General features: G+C 38.6%; 1 protein-coding gene across 3 annotated transcripts in view; it reads right to left on the reverse strand.

Annotated features, from left to right (window-relative positions):
• The window catches only part of LOC120534490 (NACHT, LRR and PYD domains-containing protein 12-like), a 146,654-nt gene that overhangs the window by 96,677 nt on the left and 35,786 nt on the right, over positions 1–14,191 (reverse strand). For all 3 annotated transcript variants that reach the window (XR_005634765.1, XM_039762089.1, XM_039762088.1), the window contains one exon: positions 6,655–6,828. Coding sequence is in view for 2 of the 3 variants with exons in the window: in XM_039762089.1 (XP_039618023.1) it covers positions 6,655–6,828 (174 nt within the window). In the remaining variant the exon portion in view is untranslated. The remainder of the gene's footprint in view (positions 1–6,654; positions 6,829–14,191) is intronic.

Raw genomic sequence — 14,191 nt, forward strand, 5'->3', positions numbered from 1 at the left:
TCTCTCATCCTCATTTTCCATGCTGTTCTTGGCCTTCTTCTATTCCTTCCAATTCTTTGTCTTGGTCCAGTTAGCCAAGGTCAGCTTGAACCCAATTTTACTCTTGCTGTGCTTCAAAGAGTTTTTATGCTAATGCCCATTTGTCTTCACACACTGATACATGAAGTGACCATGTCCATGTGCTCTCAGGTGATTGTCCATTTTAGAGACATTCAAATGTATTGAGTAAAAACCCATCCTTTAGCTCCTCTGTGGCTTCCCTGGTCCACCTGCTCTTGACCATCTTTGATAAATTCAGTTGATGTTTCCATGCAGGAAGAAAGAAAATCATGCAGTGACGAGAGTGACCAGGGGATCAGAGAGGTAGTGCATCCTTAATGGTGTCACACACGTGCAATTAGGAGGGAGCTGAATGGACCAAGTAGAGGTAATTACCTGCCAGGCCAGGGACTGGCATGGTGCACTAAACCTACCTCTGTTACGTCTGCAAGCCAAATACAGGAAACCCTGCCAGATTTAACATCAACGATGTCACTTCTGGTTCTGGCACCCAGAACATCATCACTTCCGGTTTCGGGCCTAGATGACATCACTTCTGGTTTTGGTTTATAAAGCCATCTTTTCAATGCCAAATCAGCTCAGTTTGGAACTCAACAAGAGCACATCCTTGCTTATCTCTTTACCAGGGACAATATACGGGTGGCTACCCCAAACCTTTTTTTAGTGTGTTGAGACTGCTTGCTCTCTCTCTCTCATTTCTCCTAGGGCACGAAGCAGAAAATGGCCGACAGTGGGGTAACTCGCGTTGAAATCGTAGTTGAGGAACTCCAGGCACTTGATGAACAGATTCAGAAACTCCTGTCCCGACGGAGATACCTGAGAAATCTGAAGGCCCGGCTGTTGGATAAACCGTCCTTGCCATCTGGAACCGGCGAAACATCAACCCCGCGTTGTGCCAACATCACCCCCGCCTCGTAGGAGAGCGCGCTGCTGACCTCGGTGGATTTCAGCTATGCAGGCTGGGGTTCAAGGCCAGAGCACCTCCATCGGCACAGGCGAGCATTCTATCTCAGAACCGGTTTGACCCTCTCCGCGTCCTCATTTCGCCTTCAGCACCTGGTGATGTATTAGTGGTAGGTGATTCTATCGTTAGAAACCTTAATGTCGCATGCCCTAATGCAAAATCGTTTGTTTCTTGTTTTCCCGGTGCTCGTGTCCGAGATGTAATGAAGCGTCGCCAGCAGTCTACGAGAAACACAAGGAGAGGGCAGTTGGATCAATCGTCTTGCATGCCGGCGTAAACGATATAAGGCACCGACAATCAGAAATCCTGAAGGCTGACTTCGCAGCTTTGATTAAAGACACGAAGGAGAGGACCCCATCGGCAAAGATCTTCGTTTCGGGTCCACTACCTCTCGTCAGACGATCCAACGAGTACTACAGTCGTCTGCTAGGATTGAACAACTGGCTACAGGGTTTCTGCAAGAAGAAGGATGTCGGTTTCATCAACAATTGGAATCTCTTTTTGGAAAGGCGCGTCTCTTCAAGCGTGATGGCCTGCATCCGAACAGTTTCGGCCCGGGTCCTCTCCGAAAACATATCGAAGGTAATTCTTTTTCTTGACTATCTATCTCTGCTCTTAACCCCTTCCGAAATAATACTGTTGTGCCAGGACATGATGAATGTTTAATAGAGTCTTCCGTTAAAGTGCACACATTAATACTGTAATAAGCAATCTCAATGCACGTAGAAAACCTAGGAAATACGGCATAAACTCCAATAATCTAATTAAAATCACTATTTTAGAGGAACAATGTATTAAAACTATAAAACAGATCACAGATTAAACAAAAATACACACAGAGCGGCTAATAATAATAATTTAGTTCCTATTCCAAATATCAATAACGCACATAGTACTCATCTCTGCACCTCCAAACATTAAATATGGCACTATTAAATGTTAGAGCTTTAACTAACAAAACGTTTTTATCAACGATCTTATTAGTGATAAAAATAGATCTTATTGCACTAAATGAAACATGGCTTAATTCAGAGCGCGCAGTTTTAATCGAATCTGCCTCCGGATTACAGTTTTACTCATGCAGACCGCCAGGAAAAGGGGGGGATTGGCTAACATTTACTCGAGCCGATTAAAATGTAAAGATGTCAGTTTTGGTAAGTTCAAGTCCTTTGAGTATCTCGCCGTTGTTATTCATGGAGATTCTCAAGTTCTAGTACTATCCGTGTATAGACCTCCTAAATATAAGCGTCTTTTTGAGGAATTCTCTGACTTAATGTCAATTTTAATTACTAACTATGACACACTCCTAATAGTTGGCGACTTTAATTTTCATATAGATAATCAGTGTGATCTAAAAGTAAAAGAATTTATGAACCTCCTGGATTCTTTTGATTTGAGACAACTCATAAATCAGCCTACACATAAAGCAGGTCATACATTAGACTTAGTGATTACTAAAGGACTGAAAGTTGATATAAAACAGATCATTGATATTGGTCTATCAGACCATTTTCTTCTACTTTTTAATATAGAAATAATGATAAAAAACACTCATGAGAAGCATATTGTTAAAAAACGCTTCTTTGACTCGGCAGCAGCTTTAAAACTTACAAACATTTTAAGCAATCAGTCCGTTTATAGTGCCAGCTATAATAGCGAGGATAATGTAAATAGTAAGGTGGAAAGATTTAATTCTAAAGTGAGAGCTGCTGTTGACATAGTTGCACCTGAAAAGACAGTGAAAAAATCTTCTAGCATTGTTATACCATGGAAGACCCAAAGAGTGTCTGATTTAAAGAGAACATGCCGTAGAGCTGAGCGTCAATGGAGGAAGACTAAACTTACTATCCACCATGAAATATTAAAAGTCAAAATAACAGAATACAATAACACTGTCCGTCTTGAGAGACGCTGCTATTTCTCAAGATTATAAATAACAATGCTAGTAATCCCAGAGTCTTATTTTCTACAATTGATCGCCTACTAAACCCAGGTAGCTCAAAGGAATGCCTCCTAAGTGCTTCCAGTGAAACCTGTGAGGCTGTCGCTGTATTTTCAATCAAAAATTAATGATATTAGAAATAACATAGTATATCTCCCCAACACTAAGGATCCTCCTAAACCCCAGCATCCTGTTATAAACAAATTAAACTCTTTCACTAGGATAGATTTACCTGATTTACAAAAAATAATCTCTCAATTAAAACCCTCCACCTGCGTCCTTGACCCGATACCAACAAGGTTTTTCAAAGAAGTATCAGGCGTGCTAATTGATAATGTTCTGAACATAGTAAATTCGTCACTAGATACTGGGGTCTTCCCAGACTGTCTTAAGACTGCTGTAGTTAAACCCCTACTTAAGAAACATAATCTTGACCCCTGCTCTTGAAAATTTTAGACCCATCTCTAACCTGCCTTCTTAAGTAAAGTTCTAGAGAAGGCAGTCATTATGCAGTTAAATGACCACCTAAATAAACATGCTATTCTTGATAAATTTCAGTCAGGTTTTAGAACAAATCACAGCACAGAAACTGCACTCGTTAAAGTAGTAAATGACTTGTAGGTAAATGCAGACAGAGGCCATTTATCTGTTCTCATCCTCTTAGATCTGAGTGCTGCATTTGACACCATTGATCACAACATTCTTAGAAATCGCCTTAGTCAATGGGTGGGCCTCTCTGGCAGTGTCTTAAATTGGTTTGAATCCTACCTGACAGGGAGAAAATTTTTGTTAGTTGTGGGAATTACAACTCAAGACACATGATATCCAATATGGTGTTCCACAAGGCTCTATCCTGGGTCCGCTGTTATTCTCAATCTACATGCTTCCGTTAGGTCAGATTATCTCAGGGCACAACGTGAGCTACCACAGCTATGCTGATGACACACAGCTGTACTTATCAATAGCACCTGATGACCCGATTCTATTGATTCACTAACACAATGTCTGACTTGTATCTCAGAATGGATGAATAGTAATTTTCTCAAGTTAAATAAAGAGAAAACTGAAATTTTAGTGATCAGCAATAATGGATACAATGAGGCTATTAGAAATAAACTGGATACATTAGGATTAAAAGTCAAGACGGAGGTAAAAAGCTTAGGGGTGATTGTTGACTGTAATCTGAATTTTAAATCACATATTAATCAGATCATTAGGACAGCATTTTTCACTTAAGAAACATAAGTAAAGTTAGACCTCTTATATCACTGAAAGATGCTGAGAAATTAGTTCACGCTTTGTTTTCAGTCGACTAGATTACTGTAACGCACTCCTCTCAGGACTACCCAAAAAGATATAAATCGTTTGCAACTAGTGCAGAATGCAGCTGCTAGAATCCTAACTAGGAAAAGAAAATCAGAACACATTTCTCCAGTTTTGATGTCACTACACTGGTTACCTGTGTCATTCAGGATTGACTTTAAAATTCTGCTTATGGTTTATAAAGCCTTAAATAATCTCGCCCCATCTTATATATCGGAATGTCTGACACCTTATATTCCAAATCGTAACCTCAGATCCTCAAATGAGTGTCTCCTTAGAATTCCAAGAACAAAACTTAAAAGAAGTGGTGAGGCGGCCTTCTGCTGTTATGCACCTAAAATCTGGAATAGCCTGCCAATAGGAATTCGCCAGGCTGATACAGTAGAGCACTTTAAAACACTGCTGAAAACACATTACTTTAACATGGCTTTTTTATAACTTCATTTTAATCGTAATTTAACTTAATCCTGATACTCTATATGTTCAATTCATCATAATAACTATTCATGGTGGCTCTAAAATCGTACTGACCCCTACTCTCTTTTCTGTTTCTTTTTCCGGTTTCTTTGTGGTGGTGGCCTGCCACCTCCACCTACTCAAAGCTTCATGATGCTCCAACAATGATGGATGGATTAAAAGGCAGAAGTCTACGTGACCATCATCATCATCAAGCCCTTCCGTGAGAACCCTAAATCCAAAGAGGACTGTTTCATTTATGTTAGGTAGAATGCCCAGAGGGGACTGGGCGGTCTCATGGTCTGGAATCCCTACAGATTTTTTTTTTCTCCAGCCGTCTGGAGTTTTTGTTTTTTCTGTCCCCCCTGGCCATTGAACCTTACTCTTATTCGATGTTAATGTTGATTTATTTTGTTTTATTATTGTCTTTTATTTTTCTATTCTTTAATATGTAAAGCACTTTGAGCTACTGTTTGTATGAAAATGTGCTATATAAATAAATGTTGTTGTTGTTGTTCTTTCACAATGGCCTTGTAGTTAAGGTCAGGATATTCACATCTCTAGGCAGCCATTTGATTGCCTGCTGGCATTTAATGAGATCCTGACGGAGATGTGTGGAATGGGAACGAGTAAAACAAGGATTTATCAGGCTGGGAGGGTGTTTGCAGCTGTAATCCCATCAGTGAGCCACTGAGGAACATTTCTGCATGAAGAATATTAAAAATGCACTATATACCAGACTGATTAGAAAGTCACTTGACAGACTACATATATTTTCTTGTGATTCGACTTTTCTTTTAAATGTTCCAGATCACTCACAAGTGTGAGTTTCAAACACAAGAGGACACCTGAAAGTATTTTCTTGTAGTCAGATTTTTCTTTTAAATGTCATACAAGAGACAAAAGGTTAACTGACAAATACAAGAGGGTTCCACTTCACACATCGATTATCTCAGCGACACACCCACTGAGGCCACCTTCCCAGAATTCCTCGTAGTGTCTCTGGATGTCCAATTCACATGATGTATTTTGGCCTGTTGGTCACTTAGTCCACTGACAGATTTATGTTACTGTTGTGTCTTGTTTTATTGGATTTTCACACAAAACTTGGCCTGGTGTGTCTCTTTACTTGATTGAAATGATTGAAACTTGCTGAGTCTTCTGTCCATCTACAGTCACTTCCAGTGTCTCTCACCTTAATGTCCACACTGCCTTCTGTTCTTGACCCTCTTACCTGTCTTCTCCGTGACCTTCTCCATCTGTTTATGATTGGCTGGATTGGCTGTTGATGACCACCTTTAGTTCTGATCCCCTGTCTGTACACCTCTCACTCCTCCATATTCTAGCTTCATATCTCCCTTATATTTTATATTTTTTCTCTATTGCCTTTTCTATCCTTCTTTTGCATTTTATTAACTGTGCTTAATGTTTACTGTGTACAGCTCCAATTGTTCTGTACACTTTGACTGTAGTCACTTTGTTGAACTCTTCTGCTCTCATTAACCATTTTTATCATTCTTGTACTATTTTAGTGAGTTGAGTAGATCAGAGGAAGGTAAATGACAATGGAGGACTTGATTGAGATTAAGAACAGACTGCATTGGATTGTGGGGCAAGAAATAAAATAACAGATTGCACAACATGGACAATGAGAGTGACCACTTGCTTTCAGTTGTTAATTTTATTATTAATGGGAAATTTCTGTCTTTGTCCTCCTTACGTCCACCTAAGTATTCCATATCTGTCTACACGGGACAAAGCAGTCTGTCAACATTAAATATGGTGTTTGCTTTTTAGGTGTTGAAAGTCACAACCATACAGTCATAAGAGATAAAATGTAACAATTACACATACTGTACAAATACTGTACATGCATCCACACACACTCGCTCTCTTATTGTTTACTCACCTCAGTTTCTCTACTTTACAGTTTTCACTCCTCAGCCCCTCACACAATTGTGCCACTCCTGAATTATCCATGTTGTTGTTGCTGCTCAGGTTCAATTCAATCAGTCGTGAGTTTGAAGAAAGGACTGAGGAGAGAGCTGAGCAACATGTGGAGGTGAGACCACATGAGATGAGGCTGCGGAGGAGAAAAGAGAGAAGTGAGGAAAAACAGACAGTCATGTAGACCACAGAGCACAAAAGTGAACCAAACCAGCTTCATGCCCCTTGTGACAAAGACTGAGTCCTTATTAACTGTATTGACATTCATCCATTTTTGGCCATGTTCGTCCTGTTGGTCAAAACTGTCTACAAGAATTTTAATTAAATGTCAATGGGACAACATGAGGAATGTCTGAGGAAATAAATAACAAGAAAAATCTCTTTAACAAAGTTAGGACAGTCAAGGTCACACATTGAACGTCACACATTGAACTTGCCACCTCAACCACCATTCAGAGCCTTGTCACCTCAGACTTAGGTCAGTCTTTTCAGTTTATCATATTAATGTCCATGTTGTCTGTTTTCTAGTAGTCTTTGTTCTTTCATGCAATCTCAATGAGAACCCCACTGTGTTAATTGTATCCGTAAATGCACAGACAGAGTGACATGACAACACAGCTGAAAACTCAGGTGGGTCACTGAACAGCAGTCTGCTAGCATTTAAATTCAAACCCAGTATGAACCCAAGACCAATGTTAACCTTAAAGGCGCTTTACACCTGGGACTGTCTTCTGAAAGGATGTCGGCCCTTACACTTGTCAGGATTGTCAAATAGCAGGACCGACATTGTCCATCACTCGACTGCATAGATGAACTTGTCATAGTGTTTGACAGTAGGTGATAAACTTAGATTTTATTTTGCTTCATTGTGCACACAAGGCCATCACAGGCATGATGGACTGAAGAGCATGATTGGTCAGTAGAAGAGTTTGGACATAGAAAAGGCCTCCATTCTTCATGGCCACAGAAGAACAGCTAAGGGGTTGGATTATGCAGTGGCAAGAAAATGCAAACTATTTTGGAAATACAGTAGCTGCATTTATGTATGAATATGTCTTAAAATATGGCCTGATTTATACAGTCTGTTTTAACTAACAATGCACATATTCTTGTATCATTCTTCAGCATATTGAATATATCATCTAAACATTTATAGTTGTGGAATGGAACAAGTTCGTAGACCCCTTGACTTATGGCATCAACAAAACCCAATTGGAGTCAGGAGCTGGCAAACCTGCAGTCCAACCAGTGAAGATTAGAGGTGACATACAAAAAAATACTGAAACATTTTGAGTTTTTTAATCACAAGAAGCATCTGCTGGTGTGAAGCATGCCTTGCAAAAAAAGAGATCTCAGTAAATCTACAATTGAGAACTGTTGGCTTGCATAAAGTATGAAAAGCATTAGAAAGTATTTTGAAAGAGTTTAGATAGTTATCAGTCCGTAGTTAGATAAACTGTGTTTAAATGGAGACAATTTAGTACTGTGGGTAATCTCCCAAGTAGGTGTCTAGCCAAGATTACTTGAAAGGCACAATACAAAATACTCACTAAGATAAATAAGAAATCCAGAATAACAGCTAAAGGCTTGAAGAAATCATAGAACAGGTTATCTCTTATACCATATGCAAGACAAAAAAACTTTAAAAAATGATGAGTACGGGCCATTCAGCTCAACAAAGCTCTCCAGTCCTATCCACTTAAATCCACAAAATAACATCAAGTCGAGTTTTGAAGGCCCCTAAAGTCTTACTACTTGGTCGCTTATTCCACATGTCTGTGGTTTTCGGTGTGAAGCAAAAAGTGTCCCTGTGTTCTTGTTAAACTCATTTTAAAGTCACAGTTTTGACTGTTCAACTGGTCTAATTCCTTTTATAATTGAAAACACTTTCTTTCCATGTCTGCTATTAATTTCTCTTTACTTAAAATAAAAAGACGCAGCTCTTTCAGTCTGTCCTTATAATTCAAACTCTGCAGCCCCAGAATTAGCCTAGTTGCTGTTACTGACAAAATAAAGATGTAAATAAAGAAGACTCTCACATCATCATTATAAATTAAACTCAAGATGGATGTCCTTTATTATAGCATTGGAACCAGTGGAGCCTGCACATTAACAGCTGAACCCTTCATACAGACTGGAGGAATTAACAGAATAGCTTTCTTTTATTAGATAGGTTCATTTACATTTTTAAAGATATTTTAATTTGCACCAATTAGCATACAGATAAATGGCACATTCTAGTAACATCCCTAATGTGTTAAGTATAATTTAGAGATCATATAATCTCATCTTTAACTTGATGTGCTGGTATGAATGATGTCAGGTACCTTTAATAGGCAGGCAGTTAAATACATTTCTCTCACATCACTCTTCTTTGGACTTTTTCTAGTACGGATACAATGTCTATAAAATTGATATAAAACACTCACAATGGATTTAATTTGGCTACATCGAAATTGATCAATTGAAAATGGATCTTTAATGTTAAAGTGAAAACATATCTCTGGATAGTCATCAAAATTAATTGCAAATTTAAAACACAAAGTAATTCTTTGCATAATATGACACATCTAAATTATCACTGGTTTAGCCAGCTGGTTTTAGAAGTCACATGCTTAGTTCAATAGAGGGGTTCTATTGGCTGCATTATCATAAGTGAAAGGTCCAGCTTGTGGTTAATCAGTATGGTGGTCTTACCTACATAATGAAGAGGAAAGAACACACCAAGAAACTCTGTGAAAAGGTTGATTGAATAGTACAAGTTAGAGGATGACTACAAGAAAATAACTAAGGCACTGAGTATTCCCTGGTGTCTGGAGAAATAAATATTTAAGAAATGGCAAACGTGTGGCTGTAATGAAACACTGTCTTTGGTCAGTGTCTACTAGTAGTTCATAGCCGGACGGCGCTCAGGGTACCCCAAATCCCAGATAAAGTACAAAGTTTCTTGAAATCAAAGTTACTAATGTTTATTGTGAAAAAATAAATGATAAACCAGTATCTGTGGGTGAAATAAAGGACAAAATCCACAAAAACAACAAAACAAAATAATAATAAAATGTAACAATCCAGCAGAACAAAATAGTTGCATCCAACAAACAGGACAAATTCAATAAATTACTGCAAAAAAATTCATGCATAGTAATTAAAGGCAAGGGCTCATAAAATGCACATAGTCCAAAACTGGCAAAAAAAAAAAAATAGTAGAAAGAAAAAGATCGAATAACTGTTCCAATGGCTCTGTCGCTGTCAAAACCGATCTCTCCTTGAAATCTAGGAGACTTACTGGCTTAAAAAGGTTGGAAGAATACCTTTAAGACAACCTTGAGCATGGGGAAAAAATGAACCTTTGTAATACCCAAAATAGCACCCCCTGTCCTCAACACTTCACCCCGTACTAAGTATTTCTTACCCAGTCACTTAAAGGTAATGGGCTCCTACCATTCAGATAGAGGTGGAGGAACACCTCCTTATCCTTACTTTATTCCTACATATATACCATCTTACATACATCTCACACATCCCCGGGGGTTACATCTAAACTTTTAAACAACAACATACCCATACTGCGATTGCTTTCCCCCTTTCCCATTTTGTTCTTCCTGACTGTTGCGAAATCAGCTGCATGCCAGCTTTTAGCAGCATAAAGGGAGTACATAACCATGTGCGGTGAGAAAGAGAACTGCCCATCAACTGACCACTGACGCAGCTAGTTTACATTAAGTGTCTTATGGGGAAGCTTCACTTTACGAACCTTTCAGCACTGCACCTGTCAACTCTTTACTGTATTTTATTTGGTTAAATAGTGGCTGCTGATGGTTCTTCCGGCTCCCCGCACCGACAAAAGACCCCGTGATGGTTCTACTACCGTCACAGTGGCACAACTGCAAATCTGCCTATAGCAGACTATCCAATAAAACTGAGTGAACATACAAGAGGATTAGATAGAGAGGCCACCAAGAGATCTAAGATAACTCCAAAGAAGTCATAGCCTACAGTGGCTGATATAGGAGAAGCTTGTGCAGGCAACAACTATTGCCCAGGTACTTTATCATTTGCAGCTTTATGGGGTGGAAAAAAGAAAGCCACTGTAAAAAAACATACACAACATCTCAGAGTTTGCCAGAAGGCACTTGGGAGACTCTAAAGTCAGCTTGGAAGAAGTGTTTGGCTTTCTAACTAAACACCATGTTCAGCATTAGCCAAACAGTGCACATTATCAAAAATGCACAATCCCTACCATGAAGCATGGAGGTGACAGCATTATGATATGGGGGGTGCTGCTCTGTATCAGACCCTGGAAGTCTTATATGGGTAGAAAATAAAATGAACACAGAAAAATACTGGAGGAAAACCCGATGCAATCTGCAAGAAACCTGCACCTTGGGAGAAGATTTGTTTTCCAACAAAAACTCCAACCATAAAGCCAAAGCTACACAGAAGCAATGGCATCAAAGCAACAATATTAATATCCTGGAGGGGCTGAGTCAGAGTTCAGGTTTCAGTCCAATTGTGAATTTGTGGCTGCACAAGGTCTCTTCACTCATGATCCCCATTCCATCTGACAGAGCCTGAGCAGTTTTGCAAAGAATGGCAAAAATGAATTGCGGTGTTCCAGATGTGCAAAAGTGAAAGAGGCATTTCCACATGCACTCAAGACCATCATGGTACATCTATGAAATTCTGAATTGAAGACATTGAATACTTATGCAAGCAATGATTTTGTGTTTTATATTTGTAATTTAGACCACTTTGAAAGAGATCTGTTTTCACTTTGAAATTAAAGAGCCTTTTTTGTTGATTGGTATCAAAAAAATTAAATTAATGCCCTGTGATTCAATGTTGTATAACAATAAAATGTGAAAACTACCAAGGGGTTGAATACTTTTTTTTTTTAAGCACGGTATGTCTCTTTTGTAGCCTAGACACCAAAACTACACACAGTAGTCTAGATGAGGCTTCTCTACTGTATTATAGAATTAAAAAACAATATCTATTCACTTGTACTCCACATATCAGGGTGCTATATAACTGAAAATTCTATTAGCTTTTTGATCTCTTTTGAACACCGACTAGATGTAGACAGTGACGAGTCCATTATGACTCCCAGGTCTTTTTCATAACTGATACTTTGATTTCTCTGACCTTCCATTGTGTATTTAAATCTAATGTCTCTACGTCATGCTTGTTACAACTTTACATTTGCTTACATTACATTTCATCTGCTGTCTTCAACAGATTGTAGATAATCTGCCAGTCCACCAAGCATATCATCTACAAATTCAATCACCTTGTTATTTATATTCCTACCCAAATCATTGATATATTTTAAAAAATAGCAGCAACCCCAGCAATGACCTCCAGAGGGACACCGCTTTTAACTTTACCCAGTTCTGGTACGGTTCCTTGCACCATTAGCTTCTGCTTCCTTGATTTTAATCATATTTGTACCCTTCTACACACCACACTGTGAATTGCCAATTCTTTTAGTTTTAGATGCCTAAGTGCTCGTGTGGGACTATATGAAAGACTTTTTGAAAATAAAGATAAAAAAATGTATTTACAATTCCTTGACCATGCCTGTTTGTTGCTTCCCCATAGAATTCCAGCAAACTAGTAAAACCTGACCTCCTGTTCTGAACACATGTTGACTGTTCAATAATACTCCTGTTCTGGTTATGTATTGCTCAGTTTTCTTCTTAATAGTTCCTTCCATTACTTTACCTGGGATGCACGTTAAACTTTCTGGCCTATAGCTGCTTGGATCAGCCTTTTTATATCATGGGATTTGCCATTTTCTAATCCTTAGAAATTTCACCAGTGCACGGTGACTTTCTGAAATGTGTCATTTGCTAACCTCCTTAAACACTCAGGGATAAATGTTACAGGATTCTGGTTCTGATTTGCTCGATTTCAGCCTATTTAAACTTAGCAGCACTTCTCTCTCTACAATGTCCACATCCCCCTGTAACGCTTTAGTAGTCTCTTTTACTTTTGGGAGGTTATCCACTTCCTCATATGTGAAGAATATAAGTTTAGAGTATCTATTTCACTGTATATTTCTGTTAATTCCCCTTTAGTATTCCTGTGCACTTCACCTCCTCTTTGACTGTTCTTTTACTACTAAAACACTAAAAGAATCTCTTGGGGTTGTCTTTCACCTTATCTGCTATATTCCTCTTAACTGACTTTTAGCCTCACTAATATCCTTCTCAATGGTTGCTGTCTTGCTCTCATATGCCCTACAGTTAGCATTGCTGTTATTTGTCTCATACACCTTATTCATTAGATTTTTCCTTAGCTGTTTTTTTATCTCCTTATTTAACCATTACTGAATTTCATTATAATTTCTAACTAATTAAAAATTTCAGGATTATCTTGTAATTCATTATATGTAAAACATTTTTAAACCTGTTCCACTCTCTCCACACTGAAAAGCTCTCCCCAGTTTATCTCCCTTAAACTTTGCTGCATCTTCTCAAAATTTGCACTACCAAATTCAAACTTAACAATTTTTGTATTTGCATTTGTCCCCTTCCAAAACACTGAGAATTGTATTACATTATGGTCACTTGACACTAGTGGTTCAATCACCTCTACATCTCAATTCTATCCTGATTATTATAAAATACTAAATCCAGACAGGCTTCACCCCTTGTTGATGCTTTAACATGAAATGTTAAAAAACACTCACTGATTACTTCTAAAAACTCCTGCTCTTCTGCTCCACCATTTGCAAGGTTAGCCTAGTTAATCTCTATATATGTAAAATCCAACATCTACCTGTCTGTATGTCTGTCCGCTTTTCATGAAAGAACTACTTAACGGATTAAAATGTATTTATTTTTTTTTATAGTTTGCTTGAACATTCCAGTTGATTTTGCAGCTTTTCTCATTGCACTCTGTATTACAGTTCACTTGCTGGAGCGATTTATTTGCGCGAATCTGAGAGCCAAGGGTGGTGGAGGGTGTCTGGGTCTTCCTCACTCACGTGCCAGCCTCGGCCTGTGTACCTTACCTCCACTTAGCTAGTGAACGAGAGAACTACTTATTGGATTTAGATCAATCCTAAAAGCTTTTTATCTTCTGGTGCTATCTTACTTAAAGCTGCCTTGTGTTTTGACTTCTTGAAAGACATTACCTTAAGCCTTTCTGTTCTCCCTAAATTATGGTTTGCTTTTCTTTCTAACTTCACAATTAACTGCCTAGATTTGCTCCTTTATAAATTGTGCTCTTTACCCTCAAATTCCTCAGAGTGCCAATGCTCGCCAGGGTGTGTGTGATGTACCTAAAATAACCAATACTCCTTTACTTTCTTCCAAAATGGGAAACCCACTTTTTAATTTACTATTGACAGATATGGAAGCCAGCTATTTATTTACTTACTGCACTACTGCCCAGCTGCTCCATGCCTGTCACTGCTGCCGCTTCTCACTCGCACACATACACCAGTTCACTCACACTTACCATTGCTCCTGGGTATTTGAAAAAATGATAAT

The sequence above is a fragment of the Polypterus senegalus genome, chromosome 8, assembly GCF_016835505.1.
Source record: "Polypterus senegalus isolate Bchr_013 chromosome 8, ASM1683550v1, whole genome shotgun sequence".
NCBI lineage: Eukaryota > Metazoa > Chordata > Cladistia > Polypteriformes > Polypteridae > Polypterus > Polypterus senegalus.